This window comes from Orycteropus afer, unplaced genomic scaffold (assembly GCF_000298275.1).
Source record: "Orycteropus afer afer isolate SDZICR_OR568_19922 unplaced genomic scaffold, OryAfe1.0 scaffold00012, whole genome shotgun sequence".
NCBI classification, from domain to species: Eukaryota; Metazoa; Chordata; class Mammalia; order Tubulidentata; family Orycteropodidae; genus Orycteropus; species Orycteropus afer.
The window spans coordinates 20,327,518-20,352,126 of NW_006921599.1; the positions used below are offsets into that span (position 1 = coordinate 20,327,518).

At 38.1% G+C, this 24,609-nt stretch overlaps 1 protein-coding gene across 1 annotated transcript in view; it reads left to right on the top strand.

Moving 5' to 3' along the window:
- Positions 1–24,609, top strand: part of CDKAL1 (CDK5 regulatory subunit associated protein 1 like 1) — a 1,058,601-nt gene that overhangs the window by 629,852 nt on the left and 404,140 nt on the right. Inside the window, exon 8 of the mRNA XM_007952396.2 lies at positions 18,391–18,557. Coding sequence (XP_007950587.2) covers positions 18,391–18,557 — 167 coding nt within the window. The remainder of the gene's footprint in view (positions 1–18,390; positions 18,558–24,609) is intronic.

Here is a 24,609-nt window from a genome sequence, read left to right on the forward strand (position 1 = left end):
TAGGCTTTCTTCATTTTGTTTTGATCTTTTTCTGATTGATCCCTTTCCAAAGAAGTATTCAGGTATTTGTCTTCAATCTCATTAATTGTGTCTGCCATTGCATGAGTTCTACTCCTTTGCCCTTTCAATGTGTTATCTATTTCTGACAATTTAGTATTAATCTTCTGGATTTCTATCTGTAGAATTTGAATCATTTCCAATTTTCATTTATTCTGTCATTTTGTTCTTGTATTTTCTTCTGAAATTCTTCTAGGTTTTTTTCTGTGTTTTCTTTGGTCTGTCTCTCAATCCTTTGAAGATACCTAAATATAATTCTTTTGAATTCCTTATCAGGAGGTTCCAATGTTGTGTCTTCCTTGGGGATGTGTTTTGGATCTATATCCTGGTCCCTTGTTTGTCCTGCTTTATCTTGCTTCTTTGTGTGGACTGTGATGCTCTGTTGTCTCTGAAGCATTGTGACCTTTTTGTGTTTATATTTAATTGGTGATTGTATGTGGAAGTGACTTGCCCACAAATATTGTTTTCTTTGTATGTTATCTCCATAAGCGGTGTACTGTGCTGTGCTCCTCTATTCACTAGTTGACAGCACTTATACATTCACTACCTGTCTTCTTTCCTGTTGTCAGTCTCTCATATGTCCCTGCTGACCTTGACAAACAGAGCCTATTCTTAGGTCCCTGGACTCCAAATGAGAATCCTATAACTTTAAAATCCAAAATGGTTGCCACTTGTAAAGATTCAAAATGGCTGTGCCCTCCATCACTTTAAATATACAAAATGGCCACCACTTGTAAACAATCAAAATGGCTGTGCCCTCCAGACAGTGGAAGTCAACAGCTCAGGTTGTCTCCCTCCTTGCTGTTTCCCTTCCTAGTCATTGGCCACCAGCACAGTCATCCCTGCAGCCCATGGTGACCAGGGCTGATCTTTAGGTTAATTCTCATTTCGAAATATTCAGGCTGTTGGTCCCATCAGAGGAGCTGACAGTCTGACCATCTCTGTATTCACTGTTTTTGTTCAGGTTTTTCCACTAGTTGGTGCCTAATCCACTTCTTTGTAGTTCCTTTCAAAGCTCAGGGCTCTGGGATTATCTTCTGTATCTCTGTCAATTGGTTTTTCTTTTCTTTGTTGAAGAGGGTCTGTGTCGCTTGTCTGCCTATTCCTCCATCTTACCTCTTTATTACTATTTTTTAAAACAATTTTTAATAATAGGACTTGTGGTATTCTTTATGTTTATTTCTAGTAGGTATTGGTTGAGTTTCTGGGTTTATGGTTTTCACCAAATTTGGGACAAAATTAGCATTATTTTAGGAAGTCTAAATAATGCTCCAACAGGATGCAGAAATTATTAAGCAATATCATTAGTGTCACATGCAAGTAAAATTTTGCTGAAGATAATTCAAAAGTTATTGCAGCAATAAGTTCACAGGGCACTGCCAGTAATTCAAGCTGGATTCAAAAGAGGGTGTGGAAAGAGGGATATCATTGCTGATGTCAAATGTATCTGGGGTGAAAGTAAACAATACCAGAAAGATGTTTATCTGTGTTTTATTGACTATGCAGAGGCATTTGACTGTGTGAATCATACCAAATTATGGATAATATTTTGAAGAATGGGAATTCCAGAGCACTTAATTGCACTTATGGGGAATCTATACATAGACTAAGAAGCAGTAATTTGAACAGAATAAGGAGACCTGCATGGTTTAAAATCAGGAAAGATGTGCATCAGGGTTGTATACTTACACTATACTTATTCAATCTGTAACTGAGTAAATAGTCTGAGAAGCTGGATTGTGTGAAGAAGCATGTGTGTGGCATCAGGATTGGAGGAAGACTCATTCATGGTCTGTGATAGCCATATGACACAACTTTGCTTTCGGAGAGCAAAGAAGACTTGAAGTACTTACTGATGAAGATCAAAGATTATAGTCTTCAGTATGGATTATACCTCAACATAAAGAAAACAAAGTCCTGCAAAACATTGCATAATGTGGATAAACTTGGAGGAGATTATGCTGAGTGAAATAAGTCAATCACAGAAGTACAAATAATGTATTTGTCCACTATTGTAAAAAATCAAGGAAAGGTTTATAGATAGAAAGAAACTTTCCTTATTGGTTACCAGGGATGGGGGGTTTGAGGAATTTCTAGACAGGTTGGGAGGAAAAAAAAAAGTGTATATATATATTTTTATACATACATATGTATATATATGTATTTACATATATATATGAGCTCTGGTAACATAGTGCCTAAGGCACTTGGCTGCTAACCAGAAGGCTGGCAGTTCAAACCCACCAGCCACTCCTGGGAAGGAAGATGGGGCAATCTACTTCTGTAGTGATACTGCCTCGGAGACCCAAGGAGGGGTCGCTATGAGTTAGGTCCAACTCTACAGCACATAACAACAACAACAACATTATACATTTATCCATGGAAGCAGATGTCGATAGATGTAATTTTGATTAACGTAGCTTTAGTGAATTAAGTTATAGAGTTGGTTATTGATATATATGCTATTCTAATACATAGCAAAATTACCTTTTATTAATATCACCTGGAAGTATTGTGCATTGTTCTTAGAAATTTTAAATTGCAAAAGTAGCTGATTATTAAATACTTGGCATCTTAGATATCTCAGATTTTCCTAATCAAGGAACAACCACCAGCAGCTTTATAAAACTTTCAAACTTTTAAGTATTTTTTTTGTAGTATAGAAGGACTTTTCCCTTTCATTTATGTAGAAATAATGCACCCATTTTTTTAAAATCCACTTTTTGTTCACCAGAAAGTATAACTGTATCCTGATATCTGTTATGTTAAAGTTATATTTACAAGACTATTTTTACTAAGCACATTTTGGTCAGTAGACAGTTAAAATGAGTAAAACTGAGTTTTCACAGAACAAGGATGCATAGGAAAAGGACACAGGGAAAAGGTAACTACAGGGAGGAAATGGGAAGAGAGCTGTTACATTATGGAGATTGCAATCGACAGCATGAAACAAAATGTGTATAAACTGTTGTATGGAAAATGAATTTGCTCTGTAAACTTTCACCCAAATCACAATGAAAATTTTAAAAATGAGTAAAACTGAGCTGAATTCCTATAATTATCAGTATAGTTTCTTAGTGTGTAGGTAGTAGGTTCTTGAGAGTTAATGAGCTCTTCCTTTAATGAAAGCCCTGCCTCATAAGAGAGGGATATTTTTTATTTGTTCTTACTTGCCCTTTCTTCTGAGGCTATGGAATGGCTTAACCTCTGTGGAGACACTGGCTTTGTGGGAAGTACTAGCTTTGCTCTTGATGTCAACATAAATGATGCTAAATGAGAAACTGAGGCCCAGTGTACTTAGGCTCTGTTGGTTGGGGGGGAAAAAAAGGAAGAAGGAAAATGAGAAAACAAGCACCATTTCTTTCATTTTCATTGCTCCTAGATGCTCCCAGCTAGAAAGCTTCAGTGTATTACTGGTTGGGAATCCCTTTTATTTGTTTCTATTTAAATTTGTGGATCTTGTTCCACTCTTTTGGATCAGTATAATATGTTCCTTCTCAAAAAAAAAAAAAAAAGAGTGAAAAACTAATCTCATTTTAGAAAGACTGGGCAGTGACCTTTTCACTTGTCATTTTTCCTTCCTTCTTCCTTACCTATAAACCAAATTTAGTGATTTAAGAATTCTTCAACCACATTCATTATTCATTCATATATGAGTGCATTAAAACAAGGATTTATTTAGAGCTGTCACTATCTGCTACTATGAGTCCATTTTAACTCAGTGACCCCATAGAATAGAGTAGTACTGCCTCATGGGGTTTCTAAGGCTGTGATCTTTATAGAAGTAGACTACAACATTTTTGCCCATGGACCAGGTGGACTCAAACTATAACCTTTTGGTTCGCAGCCAAGCTGTGCTTAACTACTGTGATCCCAGGGTTCCTTAGATCTGTCATTAGTCAGTATGATATAAATTTGGACATACACTGCATAGATGAATAGGTAATAGTTCCTTCCATAATCCTGCCCTGTAAGCTTGAGCCTCTTAAAATAACTTCAGTTACCATTGGCTCCCATTTTGCCTTTTTTATAAACCATGAATCCTTTATTCACTTCAGTCCAGCCACACTGACGTCTTTCCTGTTTCTTGGAAGCTGCAAACATGCACAATGCTAGATCTTTAAACCGATGTCCCCTCTTCTTGGAGTGCTTTCCCTTCAGATAGCTAATCCACATAGCTTACAACCTTGATTCATTCAGGCGCCAGGGTGTTGTTTTGAGTCTTTTCTCCTGTTCCTTATCAGATAGAGCAATGTCCCTTTCTCAACAACTTCATCACTCATTTTTTTAAAAATCCTACTTTTATAATTTTTATTAGCACTTATTTTTACTTGAAAATATGTTTTCTGTCTCTTTGTTGTCTCTCCCACTAAACTACGTCTTATGAGAGTAGAGACTTTGTCTCTAAAATTTAGAACAGTATCTGGCACATAATGAGTAGTCACCAAATACTTGCTAGAAGAATGATGAGTATATGAATGGTCCTTTATTTGTAGTAGGACACCTGAACTAAACACCTGATGCATCTTCAAACTGAATATACAAGAATATAATAAAAGTACTTTTGCTATTTAAATAGGAATATTACTTTAAAAGTTTCATACTAAAAACCAGACTTCCCTAATTGTAGGTATAGAATTTCAGGTCCTTTTTGACTGCTTTTGTTTGTTTGTTTGTTTTGTTTTCATTTTTTTCATTGTACTTTTGGTAGATGTCACTTTTGGGAAAGATCTTTAGGACCAAAAATTATCATTCATGAGAATATTCTGTGTCTTTAAAATTTAAATTCTATTTATTCTTCATTCTTTTCTTTTCTTGTGATTTGTGTGAAAGTTTACAGGGCAAATTCATTTTTCATACAGCAGTTCATAAACATTTTGTTTCATGACATTGACTGCAAATCCCCACAATGTAACAGCTTTCTTCCTACTTTCTTCCTGGTTACTTCTTCCATGTGCCCTTCTTTCCTATGCATTGCTGCTGTTTGAACTATCTCCCTGTGCAAATACTGAGTTCAATTTCAGACCTGACGGGCAACTAGGGGCCATAGTCTTGAGAGTATTACCAGGGTCTGTGAGCCCAGTGTTGTTGTTGTTATGTGCCATTGAGTCAGACCTGACTCATAGCAACCCCTCTTTGGGTTTCCAAGGCAGTATCACTATGGAAGTAGATTGCCTCATCTTCCCAGTAAGCCTGGTTTATTCTTCATTTTTAATTGAGAAGATCTATCACCCAAATCATATAAATCCTTTGTTTCTTTATTTTCATTTATTGTCTAAACTATAGCTCTTCCAATTAGTCTTGAAATCCAGATAAATTTCTGTCTATCACCATGATTGGCTGATGTTCATCTCTCCTGAGAACAAGGCAGTGCATTGCAGGCATACAGCTATTGTATGACACCTTCCTACCCCTTCTTACTTTTTTGTACCTGTAATGTTTGTATTGCAATAGGAAGTGGAACCTATATTCATTTTTAAAGGCAAAATAACATCTCTTCCCACATCCTGCTGAAACACCAGAGGCCCTGTTCAAAGATACTGCCATCTGTATTGTCTCTGGGGGTATTAAAAAAAGCCCATATATGGAACAAAACACACTGCGGTATTAAGAGGATAAACTTAATCTGCTTCATTGAAGCTTATTGCAGATTTTTAGAGACTGGAGAGTCAGATGTTTTGTTTTCAGAAAGAGTGTATCATCCTTTTATGGTGTTTAGTTTGTTTTTTTGAACTTTCCATCATTTCCAAATTCTTGTAGGAGTGTGGAAACAAACAGTATTCTCTCTGATTATGACCTTTCAAAAGGAACAAATTAAGCAGGTTATTTTTGTTTAGCAACAGCATTATCAATTTGTGCCAACATTATTATTTTTTTCCTGGGTATCAGTGTAATCATACATGTCAGTAAGCTTTGATAATGCTCCCACTTTGTATTTTGTTGTGACAAAATATATATACCAAAATTTGCCATTATAACCAGTTTTAAGTGTACAATCCATTCATTGTACATGTAACTATATTAATTATATTCACTGTTATACAGCCATCACTCTTTCTTGCCAAAAGTTTTCTATCACCCTAAGCCAAAACTCAGTACCCTGTAAGCAATAACTTCCCATTCCCACCCCTCCCCAGATCCCTTGGTGCAGTGTAGTAAATTACCTGCTATGGCTTTTCTAGCCATAAGTCTTTATAAACTCCATGGTGGAATTTGCTGTGAGCAACTGAGGAGCTCCTGATTGTAAAAGTTATCCACCTGGGGTAGTTCTGTTGGGAGTGGCACAAAGCAATGTTCTGGGAAGTTCACTGTCTTTCAGGTGCTTAGAATTCTGATGTTATGAGTGGCTATTTTGGCCACTCTGCCAGGCTCAAAAGGAGACCTCCTAGAGGCAGAGGTCTCCCTGACTGCTGGCTGAGAAGGATGTGCTGCGGAAAGAAGCACACTCCTGAGAGACACAGGCTGCTGAGAAAGAGATGCAAGAGACCTGCATTGCTGAGAGAGACACCAAGAGACATGCACAGCTGGGAGAGAGACTGTGAGAGACTGTTGTCTGAGAGACGGAGGGCTGAGAGAGACTGAGCATTTTTCCTGATGCTTGTAGCCTGGTGTTTCCCTAATAAACCCCATAATCTGTGAGTTCTGTGTGGCCACTGCAGTGAATTATCAAACCCAGCAGAAATGTGGTGAGTGCTGTGGGAGGAACAGTTGGTGTCAGGGTTGGTGGAAGGGCTGGAGGGAGGCAGCATGTCTGGCCTTAAAGGAATAGGTCTTGGGCTACTGATGGTGATTCTGTCTTCCTCTTGTGGGATTAGAGGAGGTCAGAAGATGCGGCCTCCTTGCCCCTTTAGCACTTGGTAACTATATTAAGCTTTTGTCTCTATACATTTGCCTATTCTAGATATTTCATATCAGTGAGATCATACCATAAGTGAAAAATAAGAATAATAACTTTAAAGTTTAATTCTTTTATAGGGAATTAACTTTTTGGTATGTCTAAACTTACCTCTAAGTGAAACAAACAAAAAATTCCAAACTCACTGCCGTCAAGTCGATTCAACTCATAGCAACCCCTCCTTGGGTTTCTGAGGCAGTATCTCTATAGAAATAGATTGCCCAACCTTCCTTCTGAGGAGTGACTGGTGGGTTTGAATTACCAGCCTTCTGTTTAGCAGTCAAATGACTTAGGCACTAGGCCACCAGAGCTTCCCCCGCTTTATTCCCCCCTAAGTGAAAAAGTAACTCATACTCTGAGTAAAAGGATGATTTGTACTCACTTGCTGTGCTATCCAGCAATCATCAGCACTTAAGAAGGACAGTGGATCTTACAAAAGGTACTGCACTGCAAACTTGGCAATATCCAAACAGCCTTTCCCTATTGTCCAAAGTATATTACAGCTGTTGTATAAAGACCCAGATAACCAGCTCATCTAGGGAGCAGGAATAATCATTTTGGTATTTTTTTGTTGCCTATGAGTCGGGGCCGACTCGACGGCACATAACAACAACAACAACAACAACACATTGCCTAATACAGTGCACTCCAATGTGCTTTCTTTGTTGTGTGTGTGTGAGTGTGATATTTATATGTGTGAGTAAGATGCTTGTCAAACATTATCTAAATTAAACTTAATTGATCTGTGCACAACATTTTAACTAAAATTGTTGTTGTTGTTGTTATGTGCCACTGAGTGGGACCCGACTCATAGCGACCCCTCCTTGGGTTTCCGAGGCAGTATCACTACGGAAGTAGATTGCCCAACCTTCCTTCCAAGGAGTGGCTTCTGGGTTTGAACTGCCAGCCTTCTGGTTAGCAGTCAAGTGCCTTAGGCACTATGCTACCAGAGCTCCTTAAAATTAATCTCATTAAAAACATTGATTGACAGAATCAAAAGTTATTGAGTGCTTACATTAGTATATGCTAAAAAGCATAACAGGTCCTGGCATAGAATAGTAAGATTTTTGCTTCTCTGTCCTGTGTTGTTGTTGTTGTTATGTGCTGTCGAGTCAGACCTGACTCATAGCAACCCCTCCTTGGGTTTCCGAGGCAGTATCACTACAGAAGTAGATTGCCCCATCTTCCTTCTGAGGAGTGGCTGGTGGGTTTGAACCGCCAGCCTTCTGGTGAGCAGTCAAGTGCCTTAGCCATTATGCTACCAGAGCTCCCAGGATGCTTATATCCTATCAGAAGAGACAAAGAAGTAAACCAATAATGGTAACAGCGTGTGATACAAAATTATGTACAAGATGGTTTGGGGTCACAGAGGAGGAACATCTAAATTAGTCTGGATAGTCAAGGAAGTTTCCTCAGAGGTGAAAGGCATTTTAGGCATGTTGTTGTTGTTGTTATGTGCCGTCGAGTCGGCCCCGACTCATAGCGACCCCTCCTTGGGTTTCCGAGGCAGTATCACTACGGAAGTAGGATTGCCCAACCTTCCTTCATAGGGAACGGTATATGCCAAAGCAGAGAGGGCTGAGCTGAAGTGACTTACAGTGACTTGCCCAAGTAAGTCTAATTCAGTCTGGCTAGAGTGACATGTTGTCCAGTTGGCAGATAGAACTGAGATTAGATAGGTAGGCACAAGCAGAAGGGCTTTGTCTGATATTCCACTTCACCCCTCACCATGACATGCCTGTGCATGTGCATGTGCAAGCTACTTTCTATTGAGTCTCTCTTATGTGCTAAGCACTATGCTAGGTGGTTTCCAAACATCTCCATTTTTATCCTCACAATAATGATATATTAGTCATTTTAAAGATAAGGAAAGCAAATCTCAAAAGGCTCAAAAACATGCCCTAGGCCATCCTACTAATAAGCAATGGACACAGTACCTAAGGCATTTAACTGCTAACCAGAAGACTGGCTCTTCAAACACTATCAGCCGCTCTTCAAGCACTATCAGCTGCTCTGCAGAAGGAGAATGGGACAACTTGCATAAACATTAACTGCCTCAGAAACCCAATGGGGGTCGCAATGAGTCAGAATCGACCTTAATTTGGTTTGGCTTTATTTGGTATCTAATTTGTGAATGATCCTCAAATATTGTCTGAAATGAATTGAATTTAATATTCATGTACTAAAACTATGTTTACACGTTTGTGAAATTCAAGCAAATTACCTTTTTTTTGATAAAGAAAGCTGAATTCAAACAGACAGATGACTCCATTTAGACACCCACTCAAAACAGTTGTTTATCTCCTCATATATACTCCTACAGTTCTTTAGTGTTGACCATACAAAGAAAAATGTGAAAATCTGTCATACAAAGACACAGAAAAACTAGATTAATGGAAAGGGAACAACCGAAACAGAAAGAATGAGAATGTTTACACATTATGAAGAATGTAACAATGTCACTGAACATTGGAATTTTTGAATGGGAACCTAACCTACTATGTAAACCTTCACAAAAAAACACAATAAAATATTACTATTGAAAAAGAGAATGAGACACAGACAGTGGAAGAGGAACACTCACAAGGAGGTGAGAAGAGCTGTACAACTCAATGTGATCACTGAATTTTACATGTGGATATTGTTGAATTGGTGTTCGTTTTGCTATGTATATTCTCAACAACAACAACAAAAATAAATAACATTAAAAAAGAGAGAGACAGACAAAGACAATATCCCCCTACAGACTACATATTAATAACAAAGGCAAAATTTGCCCTTACAGTTGACAATCATCTTAGCCAAGTGACCAAACATTATTATCACCAGTAATGGAAAAAACTGATATCATTTGCCTCCTGATGATTCACTAAGTAGGATGTTCTGAAATATTCTTGCCAAAAATGTTTAACCTGAATCTAATTATAAGGAGACGGTCAAATGCAAATTGAAGAACATCATGTAAAGCAGCTGGCCTGGACTCTAAAAGTCACACTGTCAAAATGAAAACCAAAAAGACTATTCAAGGTGAAGGAAACCTAAAGAGACATGTTAACCAAATGTAATGTTGCTTTGTGATTTGATGTTTAGATTTTAAAAAAGAAAATAAATGCTATAAAAAGAACAATTGGGAAATTTTAAATTTGGACTAGATATTGTATCATTGTTAGGTTTCTCTGAGTGAAGTGATTATGTAATGTAATTATGAAGGGAGTGTTCTTAATTTTAGAGGATATATGCTGAAGATACATTGTGAAGTGTCATGATATCTGCAACTTATTCTCATAGTTAAGAAAAAAATATATATACATGTGTTTGTGGATGTGGACTGAGAGTGCGTGCAAATGTGGCAAAATGTTAATGACACATCTAGGTGAAAGAAGTACAGGTGTTCATTGTACCATTCTTTCCCCTTTTCTATAAACCTAACATTAACATATGACCCTTGAGTATTCAATGATGAATGGCATTGGCAGTGACCAAAAGAGTTACATTGTCTAATTTCTGGTTAAATGAACAGGGAAATAGGCACATGGCTACCTGTATATTTTATTATTTAGAAATATCTCCACTGAAAAAATTTCATGACCTTGCCAATGCTAAAACATAAGGTTATATTTACTTCTAAATTTTCTAAGATTATTTTTTAAGAAAAGAGCCCATAAAAATCAAACTAATATGTACGGTGACCATTAAAAGAGAATATCAGGTGTTGGATATTTTTCAACTATTCTATAAAGCAAATGTCTGATAAAAGATAAATTAATATGAATATACATTTCAACAAGGAGTTCTGGTGGCATAGTGCCTAAGGTATTTGACTGCTAACTAGAAGGTTGTCAAATCCACCAGCTACTCTGCAGAAGGAAGACTGGGCAATCTACTCCTATAAAAGATTTACCACCTCAGAAACCCAAAGAGGGTCACTGTGAGTCAGAATTGACTTGATAGCAGTGAGTTTGGTTTGGTTTTACATATTTCAAAATGCCTCATTAAAATGACCAAAAAGTTGCTCAGGCAATTTGGCCAACAGGAGGTTTTGCTCAGTGAACAGAAACTTTTAATAGTTATACAACTTTCATTTGGCTATTTAATTTTGGCATGTTTACAGAACAGGTATAACATTTCATGACAACTGCTATTAACATTTTTCCCATGCTTGGGAACACCAAGTAATTGATGTATGCAATATCTAAGGTCAGTCCCCAAAATATGCTCATGTAAAAAGAAATTCTGGATGTAAGAATTTCCTCTCTCTCTATTTTTTTAGAAACCCCAAGTTGAATTGCTAAAAGTTATGTGATCAATATATTTATAACTGTCACCAAAAAAGGAGCTCTGGTAGTGTAGTGCCTAAGGCACTTGACTGCTTACTGGAAGGCTGGCAGTTTGAACCTACCAGTTACTCCCCAGAAGGAAGGTTGGGCACTCTACTTTCGTAGTGTAACCCCCTCGGAAACCCAAGGAGGGGTCACTATGAGTTGGGTCTGACTCAATGGCACATAACAACAACAACAAAAGCTGCTGAGGCTGCTTATGTGCAACCAAAAATCTCATGGAATCCGGTTTCTTGGTTTGGAAAATTAGGGGTATGTTTTTATGGGACATTCCAGTTAATTGGCCTAATAACATGTTTAGTGCTTCTGTTCTGTCTCCAATTTTGGTTGCATAATGCTTCTTCTAGGAGCTCTGGTAGCATAGTGGCTAAGGCACTTGACTGCTAACCAGAGACTGGCGGTTCAAACCCACCAGCCACTCCTCGGAAGGAAGATGGGGCAATCTACTTCCGTAGTGATACTGCCTCGGAAACCCAAGGAGGGGTCGCTATGAGTCGGGTCCGACTTGATGGCACATAACAACAAGAAGAAGAAGCATTTGTTGTTGTTGTTGTTATGTGCCATCGAGTCGGCCCCGACTCATAGCGACCCCTCCTTGGGTTTCCGAGGCAGTATCACTACGGAAGTAGATTGCCCCATCTTCCTTCCGAGGAGTGGCTGGTGGGTTTGAACCGCCAGCCTTCTGGTTAGCAGTCAAGTGCCTTAGGCACTATGCTACCAGAACTCCCAAGAAAGGCTTCCCTAACCGGGAACTGAACCCCGGCCACCGTGGTGAGAGAGCCGAATCCTAACCACTAGACCACCAGGGACCATCGCATAATGCTTAGGGCCCTACAAGTTTGCAAGCAGTCATCCAAGGCAGAACAGTTGGTCTCCATTCACCTGGAGCAACAGAGGGAAAAGGAATGCCAAGGATTGAAAGAAGATAAGGAATATGTGACTAATTTCCTCCATAAACAACTGCCTCCTTTGTTATGAGACCAGAAGAAGTGGATAGTGCCCAGCTACCATTACTGAACATTTTGATCCATTTTCCATAGAAGAATCTTGATCAAAAGGTGGGCAGGGAATGCAAATCACAATTTCAAATTCTCATAGACTCTAGACTTCCCGGAACCATGAAGGTTGGATGAATTTCTAAAACTATTGCCTGAGATAATCCTTAAACCTTATACCAAAAATACCCCTGAAGTCTTCTTATAACCAAATGATGGTTTAACTTAAGTAGTAATAAACAGTCTGCCTTGAGCATTATGCTCTTTTAAACTATTATCTATATGGGATCAATTTGACAACAGCATGTACATTAATTCATGCAGATGAATTAATTATTTTTACATGATAGTGCAAAATTATTTAGTTTGAGTAGTTTAAAATAAGATTTTTGCCCCCTGTCCCTAGCTCTGCATACGTTGCTGCAGTAGGCATTTAATAACATTATCTAAGAATACAAGGAGGCATAACATCTGATGCTGTTGGAATCAGTAGAACTTCTTTGGAGTTACAGTTTTAGAGGGTATAGTAAATATTGATAGAGTTTTAGGAAAGAAGCTAATATGGTTAATATGTTACTTAAATGTAAGTCACTAATTCTATGAAATATTTGATTTAGGGTTTTTAGTAAGATTATTGCTTATAAATATCACATTTCAAAGCTTTTTTTTTTTTTTTACTTTGAGCAATTTTAATTGATGATAGCAGTGAGAATCCTAATATTAGAATGAGGGTCTCAAACAATTGGACTTCATTTCTGTTTTCCTTTCTTTTTTGTAGAATTACTCCTTTTACTTATGTACTACTGTTAAAAGAGCATGAAATTTAAAGCACATTAAATAAATACAAAAAGTAATGTATGTTTGTTTTCCTTTTTTGGCCATTGAAGAAAATGGAGAATAAAAGCTGGAATGGAATAGTGGGCAAAGAATAGTGGGTGGGATTGAGCAGAGGAAAGAATAGGCAAAGACAAATAGAATAGAAAAGACAGGAGGAAAAGGGTAAGAGGACATTCCTGAGGAAGAAAGAGTTAGCAGATTTTAAGGTGATTTTTTTTAAAATTATTTTAAGCTGCTGTAGATATACCTGCTCTCTAACCTAAGCTAATCTGTTGCCTTTGAGTCTGCTACCGATTCATAGCAACCTCATGTGCATCAGAGTAGAAGTGTGCTCCAAAAGACTTTCAGTGGCTGATTTTCCAAAAGTAGGTGGATAGGCCTTTCTTCCACACACCTCTGAGTGAACTCAGACTTCCGGACTCTTAGCATCTGAGTGCGTTAACCTCCAACCTTTCAGTTCCTGGCTGAGCATTTGTACCACCTGGGGATTCTACCTGCTCTCTAGTGCCCTTTAAACTCATCATTGTTTTAAAGTTCTCATATTTTGTTAAGCCTTATTCTTAGAGGCTCTATTCATAATGGAATACTTGAAACAACTTATTATGGTGGAAATTTTTCCCAATGATAAAGCAAGAGCTACTGGAGAAATATCACTCCTTTATCCAGATGAAGCCAATCTTCACTGTTATTTTAATCTACTACAATAAAGCTCATATACAGGAAAAGTTGTAGTGAGTCATAATCCTTTGAAACTGAGTTTTGGCAAAGTTTGAATTTTTTTTAAAAAAGATTTTTTATTGTTGTGAGACTATTGTGTTGATGATATTATCTCTTTTTTTTTTTAACCTTTTATGTCTTCTACTTTTTCCATTCTCTGTCATCTCAAATTGCTATAGAGCAGAGATCAGAGTTCAGCTGTTGAGGCTGATCTCTGTGAATGGAAAAATAGCTTGTAGTTTCAACTGTAGGCTGATTTGCAATTACTTGGGCAAAATGATAATGGATTCTAATAACTAACTTTTAAAAAAGGTTTTATCTAGTACAGTGCATTTCATTCCTCCTAGTACTTACTTTTCCTTTGACCAAAATTAACACATCAAAAGAATAATAGATGATCTGATGAACCTAAAAATGTCCATTACAAATGTCAGGTAGACCCAACGATTTTAGGAAAATGAACAAAAGTCAAATAGATAAGCAGTTTGATGAAAAAGTAAAATTTCTCCTTGAATGCTTGAAAATGCTCATCTCTGTCTCCATCTATCCTATCTCCCTACTCTTCTTCTTTGCATGTATTTATTTTTACAAACATGGGAGTTTTTAGTGGGCATGTACTTCTTTTATCTCAATTCTTCCTGCTTGTTTCTTTTTTTTCATTTTCATGTGTTTATTTTTCTGACAAGTATTAATCAAAGTCCAAGTTACAGTGCAATTTTGAGGCTATCACATTGAGGCTGATGTCATAGTCACTTCAAGCCAGCTCAGCTGGCGCTTCATTTTGGTTTCTAAGGCTCTGTTCTCCAACAACCCTTCTCCCCCAGTAGAGATGTATGGGAAATTGCCAGAATGTCTGACAATATCCCCATGCTACTTCCAGGTGATAGCCAGTCTTAGATCACAGTAGTTTAATGGTGACTCCATTTCTGTCATCAGCTGGTTTTAAGAGCTGCACGGCACATAGTAGGTAAGGACCTAATAAATATTTGATGGATGAATAAAGAAATGAATGTGTAAAGGAGTTTTGCTCATAACTGAAGTCCTTAAGGCATGAAGAAGCTCTTTAGGCAAAGCCTTCTGTCAATAAGTATAGCCAATTAAGTGTACAGATATAAGTATGTGTGTGTCCTAATATCCATTAGTGATTATAGACTGTGGCCCTCAGGTTCCCTTGTGAATTCATATGTGAGCCTGACCTGACATGAACTGCTTGCACTATGAGTAATCACTAGACTTCTTCCCAGGGCAAAAATGATGTCAGGCATGAGGAGTCCACATTTAGCTTCACCTTTAGTATGAAATGACTTTCTATATTTTATTTGAGAGATTAACTCTCATGAGAATATATACTTGAAAGACAACCTTACACAGTTTGAACTTTCTCACATTGGTTAAGAGCAATATCACTTAGAAAAAAAAAAAAATTGGACTGAATTGGCAAAACAAAATTCTCTAAAGGCCAGGAATTTCACATTTTGCCTATGTTCTCTCATTTCATTGTGTCTTAAAACCAGGTTGCTAGTAGGTAGAGTATTTTAGTAGCCTTGATCTTGGAGACACCAAGGCCATTATTCTTGTTGCTGATTTAGTGTTACAGCTGCTTCCTCTGTATATGATATAATTTTAAGCTCAGCCCACCAGGGGGCTATTGGTCCCCACCTCTGCAGCTTTAAGAGTTGGCTGCTGTTGTCTGTGTGGATGTTATTTCCATTCCTATTCATAGTGATTTTCCCTCTTCTGTATTGCTCTAGCAACAGCAAGGCACTGTTCCAGGAACTCACTCGCTCTACATAAGGCGTAACATGGAACCATTTGGATGGAAAAATTATAAATTAAAATTATTCTGTTCATTTTAAAATATTCATATTGTGTTGCTCATATGCCAGTAACTGGAAAATCATGGATAATGTCCTGTTTTTATAACCTCTTTCAGGGTGTTTTAAAAATCCGTTTATGGTGTTACTTTGCCATCTCTTTTCATACGAGTGGATTTTATGATAAGATTTTTTTTAAAAAAGCTTATATGAGTCCAGTGTTGGATGGCATATGTAATTTTAAAATAAAGATACCAATAACTGCAACTCATTTTTTTGCAAATTGAATTATTCCATGTACAGAGAATATTTATAAAATTATAAGAATATAAGTATAGCCTATGGAAATAGCAGGCAATTTCTTTGGAAGATAAAACTTTTTATTAGATTAAAACTAAAGAAAATTTATTGATTTCTGGAACTAAATATTTAATACAAACTAAGAAAACAACCCATACATTCATAACAATATACTGATTTTTAAGTATTGAAAATACCTTCAGTTTTTTTTAAAAGCATTGGTTTTGATACCTTCTGTTTGCAATAATAACAACAACAACAACAAAAAAAACCAACTCACTGCCATGGAGTCGTTTCCAACTCAGCAACCCCCAGTGGGTTTCTGAAGCTGTAAATCTTTTTTTTTTTTTTTTAAACCACAGTAGGGTGGAGGGGGAAAGGGTAAGCTTTTGTGTGTGTGTGTGATTTGGGTCAAAGTTTACAGAGCAAATTCAGTTTCCATACAGCAGGTGAAGGTGTAACTCTTTATAGAAGTTGATCGCACCGTCTTCCTTCCAAGGTGTGGACGTTGGGTTTGAATAACTGATCTACCAGTAACAGTCAGTGCCTTATCCACTGTGCCACCAGGGCAATACTATGCTATTATACTTCTTAGTTTTGGGAAAGACTTAACCAAAAAAAAGACCAAACTCACTGCCATCAAGTCGGCTTGGACTCATAGTGACCCCTCCTTGGGTTTCCGAGGTGGTATCACTAGGGAAGTAGATTGCCCAGTCTTCCTTCCGAGGAGTGGCTGGTGTGTTTGAACCACCAGTCTTCTAGTTAGCAGTCAAATGCCTTATGCACTATGCCACCAGAGCTCCTGGGAAAGATGTACAGCCTTGGAAACCCAGTTGGGGTCACTATGAGTCATAATCTACTCAATGGCAATGAGCTTGGATTTTGGTGTGAGGTCTGAGTAACTAAAATTCTATTTCTGTCCTTGTATTCTCCATGTTATGTAGGGAAGGGTACGTGTGTCAGAAAGATAGGCAGGTGAAGAAGTGTGAAAATGTTTTTGTGTGACTTGGATACTTTTTGACAAAGTAAATAATTCCATTTAACCATCTCTTACTCTAAAGGAAAGAATTATGAATGGACATCTTAGCTCTATGGAACGAATTAAATAAGACATAGACCTTTATTTTTTTGATCCTTTATTTTGTAACTTTTAAGTCCATATTCCGGAAGGAAGGTTGGGCAATCTACTTCCGTAGTGATACTGCCTCCGAAACCCAAGGAGAGGTCACTATGAGTCTGGTCCAACTCCACAGCACACAACAACAAGAAGTCCATATTCACATAAAGCCGTGTATTTCATAGGTTGTTACTCTCAGCTAGGAATCTTTACATGTTATTTTTGAAACTCTTTCTGTTGGGTCAGTTGAAGCCATTCTAAAATAATGATTTTAACACTTTTTCTTGAAACATTTACTCTTGGTTCAGGATGTAGTCTTAGAGTGCACCCGTGTGTGTGTGTGTGAGAGAGAGTGTATGTGTGTGTGTGTTTTGAATTTTTTGAGTTGAGAAGCAACAGATCATGTTAGCATAAGCAAATTTCACAGACTCATTTCATTGTTTGTTTTACTCTTGTGAGTCATTTGGCCCTTTTAAATGAACTAATCTTTTAATTGAGGGTGGGTTCTGAAAGGTAGTATGTGCCATGAAAACCTAGATTGGCTCTTACTAACTCTGTTTTATTCATTTTGAATAACTTTAGATGATCCAGAAGTATTCCTCTCAATTTTTGCAAGAATGTTATTGCAGGCTGTAGTATTTCAATTTAGAACTCCTTATAATAGCAATAACAATAATAACAAAAAGTCAAATATACGTTTTCCTAAAGGATACTAGCTGTCAATAAACAGATTTCCAACACAAAACACTTAGTTAACACACAACCAACTTTTTTGAATACAGCAGCACAATGCATACTATTCTTAATTGAATGAAGAAGACAGATTATACTGCAGGAGAAATGAGTGCCTTGTAATTAATAATTTATGAGTTAAACCTTAACTGTGCTTGACATTTCTCCTTGGATTGGTGACAGGCTGATTAGTGAGTTAACTGCTGATAGTACCTATTCTGTGAAGAGACTGTTTCTGTTCCAGGGCTTATGGACTTCAATAAAATAGGTATTCTCAGAGGTGGAACTGAAGCTTTAGTGTTGATCAAGGTGCTTTGGAGGAAGCACAGTTGAACTGATTGGCTGTGAATGTTAATTACTCCATAGGCCACACTGATAATTTATAGCATTGTTGTAACTCTCTGGTGTTCATAAAATGAACTTAATAACCCACTGCCACTATGGGATAAACTGCTTTTTCTCTGCAATTGAATACCCAGACTGCCTGCATAATAGTGTTGAGCAATACTGCATTAAAAAGAGTGAGCAGCTGTCTGATGAAGGAAACAGCTCTGAAACAGATTTGTTAATTATCTCCTTTGATTCACAGAGGGTGTTTGTGAGATATGGTTGACCAGTGAAGACACAGGGGCTTATGGCAGAGATATTGGCACCAATCTCCCCACACTACTGTGGAAACTGGTTGAAGTGATTCCTGAGGGAGCTATGCTGAGGCTGGGCATGACAAATCCGCCCTACATTTTAGAGCATCTGGAGGTAAGCACCCCATTTACATGCTGACACTAACCAGTCCAGACGATGTGGCAGCCTTAGGATCGTCACACGAGCTTCACTGAAAACCATTTTCACACTTTGTTTTGTAGTCCCACGCTACCAGGAAGGGATCAAGACTTTCCAATTCTCTTCTTTGTCAGTCTGTGCACCTTGTTGTTGCTTCCTCAACATTAATTAATGTTGCCTTGAATTTTCAACACTTGCCATCTTGTCACAGGTTTTTTTTTTTTTTTTTTTTGTAGCCTTTCAGTTTTTCAACACGTGTAATCGCCTCGATTCCATCACGTTGAATCCTATTCTAGTTCAGGACTGCTGGTATGAACATTGTATTGTCCAGGCTACTTTTAGACATATCAGTAAGGATATGTCTTACATTTGGGGATGACTTTCAAATGTCATCCCTTCATTGGGAGATAGTTAGGGGTGGAATGGAATAAAAAAGACACAAGTTTCTCTACCCAATTTTCCTGTGATCGTGGTGTACAAGAAGGGCGTGTGACCACTGGAGCTTTATGGTTTAATTAGTTTCATATCTTCTTTGGATCAAGATGCTTAGCTTCAATTAGCTTATTATCAAGCTAGATAAATGGTGTACACAAGTAACTGTGTCATCTGATGAAAAATACCATAATAAATAGGAACATAGAATATGGACAAGAGAGGAACAGTTTAAATGAAAGCATACATAGTAGGATTTCTGTTAGTTTCCAAAGGCAGCTTTAACAACATACTCCTGATTGGATGGCTCATAAGAACAGAAATGTATTGTGTCTCAGTTTTAAAAGCTAATTGTCCAAACTCAAGAGTTTTGGAATGGCTGTGCTCTCTCTTAAGACCCAAGGGATAGATCCTTTCTTGTCTCCCTTAGATTCTCATGGCCCTGTGTGTTCCTTGGCCTACAGCTGTAGCATAATTTTGTCATCACAGAGTCATCTTCCCTGTCTTTCTGTGTCTCTTTTCTTTTTTTAGGACAAGCACTCAGATTGGATTGGGACACACCTAATCCAGTAGGACCTCATGTTAACTGATAGCATCTTCAAAGACCTTATTTCCAAACAAGTCATCTTCACAGATACCAGAGATTATGACTTCAGCATAAATTTTAAGGGGATACAATTCAATCTGTAATAGAATCTATGACTTTTATTTGAGAAATAGCCTGATATATTAGACCCGTGGTTGTGGACATGACATGTAATAAGTGCTGTTGGAAAGTCATGTGCAAAGTATAAAAACAAATCACTTACATATTTAATCAAATGATTTTTGCATTAGTTTTGTGCAAAAAAAAAAATCAAAAAGCTAAAAGTAAGTATCATTGCTGAAATTTAATCCATAAATGCAAATGGGTATTCAGACACTTAAAAGATTATTTCTCTTGATTTCATTTTGGGGCAATACTTGCTGAAATGGTTGGTAAAAAAGCCTCCTTAATAACAACATATGCCAGAAGTTCTGCAAACAGGGTTGATAATAATCTGATTCTTAATTATAAATTTATAATGAAGAAATTTAGCATTTTCAATTTTGTTATTCACATTTTCCTAGCCAGATCTTTCTAGTAAGGGCTTAAGGTTTATATATTACTTTGGTACTTGGACAATGTGGGATGATTATAATTTACTATTTAAAATATATCACAGGCATGTTAACTTATACTTAACACTTTTACTCAACACTTGAAAAAGCGAGTGATTCTTTGTAAAAATCAAATATGCTAAGAGCCGTGGCAGTCTTGCTATATTTGCAGTAAATGTGAGGGATATATCATAAAAACTAGAAGATGCGTTAGATCTGTGGTAAGTGGCAAGGGAAATAGGCTCAACCAAGATAGAGTTGAAAACATGCCAGTTTCTTTAGGTTGAAAATAATCTCATCAGAGATCAAGGGAACCATAGTAACTAGAGTCAGAGAAGTTGAAATAAGGAGTCAACACAAGAAAAAAAAATCAGGTATTGGCTCTGAGGTGACTAACCAAATACCTCCTAGGGTAACTTTAGCATTTGAATTGCTTTTAAGATTAGGGTACCTAATACTCCATTCACAGTACCTTCTAATAATGCTCAGCACCTCAAGTAATACCAGATTTGTTGACCTTGGAATAAATGCTCTAGGGGTGCTTCTAAAAATCACCTGAAGATGGTAATTTTATTCTATACCTGGAAATCATCAGATGTTTAGTTGATAGATCGTGGCACAGTAATAACAGATTTTGATTTTCATGACACTATATTTTATTAATTCTCTATAAGTTGGCATTCCATAATAGATTGTCATCTCCTTGAGGCAAGGACCTTGCCATATCCATCTCTGGTAGTACCCCACCCAGTAGTGGCTCAGTGAATAAACAAATAAAAGAATCTATAAAACAAGAGCCATCTTCATAAAATTAATTGCAGCGACCACACAATAGTGCTAATCTTTTAAGTATCACCCTCTGGCCAGAAAAGGCAGCCGAAGATGATAGAGTAAATGAGCTCCAAGAGTGAGAGTTTACCCCAAAGAAAGCTGCCCCCTCCTACATGCTTTATAAGCATGGAGTGATCCAGTCATAGTATACCACACCAGAGAGAAGAGCAATTCAGAGGAAACAGAACAAAATAAAACAAACATACAAACAAACAACAACAGATATATGCAAGAATAAAAGATCCACTCCATCTGCAAGACCTTTTAGACATTTCCTTCACCACTTTGACAAATCCTCAACCTTCACACCACAATTTGGTGGTTCCTCTCATCCTCTCCTGGATGGCAGAGCCCACAGTTACAGTGTTCCCCAAACACATCTTTATGCAACAGAAAAGGTAACTGAGTTCCAGAAGCCTTCAGTCATTTCCCTGAGTCACAAAGGATGTTAAGTAAAGGAGCCCAGAGCTGCTATATCTTGGTCCATTGTTCCATCTTAGTCCGTTGTTCTTCAGTCCTATGCTCAGCCATACATTGATTTTATTTCTTCATTTTCCTTTCACTAAGCTTAAGACCACTTTACAGAAATTACTTATCGAAAGAGTACTGAAGAGAGTCCACTAATATAAAAAAAACAGGAGAAAATAATGCAAACAGAAAAAAAATAACAACTGTGAATGACAAAACCTTAGCGATAGAAGGAAACTACTCTTGAAATAACTACTCTGATGCTTTAATATCCTTGGAATAAGGGTTTTGTGAGAATTTGTATTGGTCAACCCAGCCTCCTTGTGATTCTGGAAGATGCTTCACACTGCAGTCTTTAATTATAGAGCACTTCACTGGGCTATTTTCCTTCCTCTTTATTCTGTTCACTTCATATTCATCTGAATCTTGAAGTTTTATTGTTTTGTTTTTAGAATCCTTTCACCAGCATTTATATATATATATATATGTTGTTGTTGTTGTTAAGTGCCGTCGAGTCGTTTCCGACTCATAGCGACCCCATGCACAGCAGAACGAAACACTGCCCGATCCCGCACCAGCCCCACAATCCCTACTATACTCGAGCCCATCATCGCAGCCACCATATCAATCCATCTCCTTGAAGGCCTCCCCCTATTTCGTCGACCCTCCACCCTACCAAGCATGACATCCTTCTCCAGGGAATGGTCCCTTCTTACAACATGACCAAAATAGGTGAGACGAAGTCTGGCCATTCTTGCTTCCAAGGAGCATTCTGGCTGCACTTCCTCCAGGACAGATCTGTTAGTTCTTTTAGCAGTCCACGGTACTTTCAGCATATATATATATATATCAAATCGCATGTTAAAGGGAAAATGATTTAAAGGAAAAAAGTTAAAATTTCTATCATGGATGTTAGGAATAGTGTGGAAAAATACATTTGTTGAAAATGCATTTTATTAAATCTTCATAAGAATAAAAGATGCATGTTATGTTTAGTGCTAAAAGGGCGGTGAAGCCACATATTATGACCTCCTCTAACCCTACAAGAGGAAGACAGAATTACCATCAGTAGCCCAAGGCCTATTCCTGTGAGGCCAGACATGCTGCCTCCTCTCCAGACCTTTCATCAACCCTGACACTAACCATTCCTCCTGCAGCACCCACCACCTTTCTGCTAGGTTTGATAATTCACTGCAATGGCCATACAGAACTCACGGATTACGGGGTTTATTAGGGAAGCACCAGGCTACAATTCAAGTTCAGGAACAATGCTCAGTCTCTCTCAGCCAACAGTCTCTTTCAGTCTCTCTCCCAGCAGTGCATGTCTCTCAGCAATGTGTGCCTCTTGGTGTCTCTCAGCAGCGTGTGTCTCTCAGGAGCACATTTCTCTCAGTGGTATATTTCCTCAGCCAGAAGTCAGAAAGAAGGATCTACCTCTAGAAGGGCTCCTTTGAGGCTGGCAGAGTGGCCAACTTACCAATCCCAACATCAGAATTCTAAACACCTGAAAGAGAGCAAACTTCCCAGAACACTGTTTCGTGCCACTCTCAACAGAAATACCCCAGGTGGATAACTTTAATAATCAGGAGCTCCTCATTTGCTCAGTGCAAATTCCACCACGGAATTTACAAAGACTTATGGCTAGAAAAGCCATACCAGATAATTTACTGCACCACACTTAGTATAAGATATACTTTTAGGATTCTACTAAGAGTCAAGCATATTGCACCCCCCCCAAGTGGCGGGCAAGTGGGCAGAAGGAGAGAAAAGCCAGGGTGAGCAGGACAGAGCGAGGAAGCAGCAGCAGGGATCCAGATAAGGGGAAGGGACCCAGGCCCAACCCCTAAGTGGCGGTAAAGCAGGGGAAGGAGAGAAAAGCCAAGGGGATCAGAACAGAGCGAGGAAGCAGCAACAGGGATTCAGGTAGGGGAAGGGACCCAGGCCCCACCCCCAAGTGGCAGGAAAGCAGCTGGGGATCCAGGTAAAGGAAGGGTGGAGAGGTTTCGAATAGCTAAGGGAGACAAACTTGTCTGTTGTTTTATTGTACTGTGGTGGCATGTTGCTGTGAGACTTCAGGATGTGTCATTGGTGTTTGAAACACCAGCAGGGTTGCACATGGTACAGGGGTTTCAGCGTGGATTGCAGACTGAGACAAACTAGGAAGAAGGAACAGGCCATGCACCTCTCAATGAACTGGCCAGAGGAAACCTTATGAATAGCATACATTACTGTGCAACTTTCTTAATAGCCCAGAAACATTGTCCAATGCAGTGCAGTAGGATGAGCCACTTGGGTCAGAAGGCACTCAGAATATGAGTGAGAAAGAGCTTCATCATCAGAGTAGAAACAAACTTAATGATATGGATAAAGTAAAACTTTCAAGACCTCCATTTGCTGACCTGGCACAACTCAAATTGAAGAGGAACAGCTGCAAGCATCCATTAATAATCAGAACATGGAATGTAAAAAGTATGAATCTAGGAAAATAGAAGTTGTCAAAAATGAAGTAGAACACATAAGGATTGATATCCTAGGCAATTCCAAGGATTCCTGGGATTCTAATTGATATCCAAGCTGAATTCAGAAGAGGATGTGGAACAAGGGATATCGTACCTGTTGTAAGATGGATCTTGGCTCAAGGCAAAGAATACCAGAAAGATGTTTACTTGTGTTTTATTGACTATGCAAAGGCATTTGATTGTGTGAATCATGACAAATTATGGATAACATTGAGAAGAATGGGAATTCCCGAACACTTGATTGTACTCATGAGGAACCTGTACCTTGACCAGGAGGCTGTCGTTCAAATGGAACAAGGGGACACTACATGGTTTAAAATCAGGAAGGGAGTGCATCAGGGTTGTATCCTTTCCCCATACTTGTTCAATCTATATGCTGAGCAAATAATCCAAGAAGCTGGACTATATGAAGAAAAAGATGGCATCAGGATTGGAGAAAGAATCTTAACAACCTGAGATACGCAGACGATACAACTTTGCTTGCTGAAAGTGAGGATGACTTGAACTGATGAAGGTTGAAGAATATAGTATGCAGTATGGATTACATCTCAATATAAAGAAAACAAAAATCCTCATAACTGGACCATTGAGCAGCATCACAATAAATGGAGAGAAGATTGAGGTTGTCAAAGAATTCA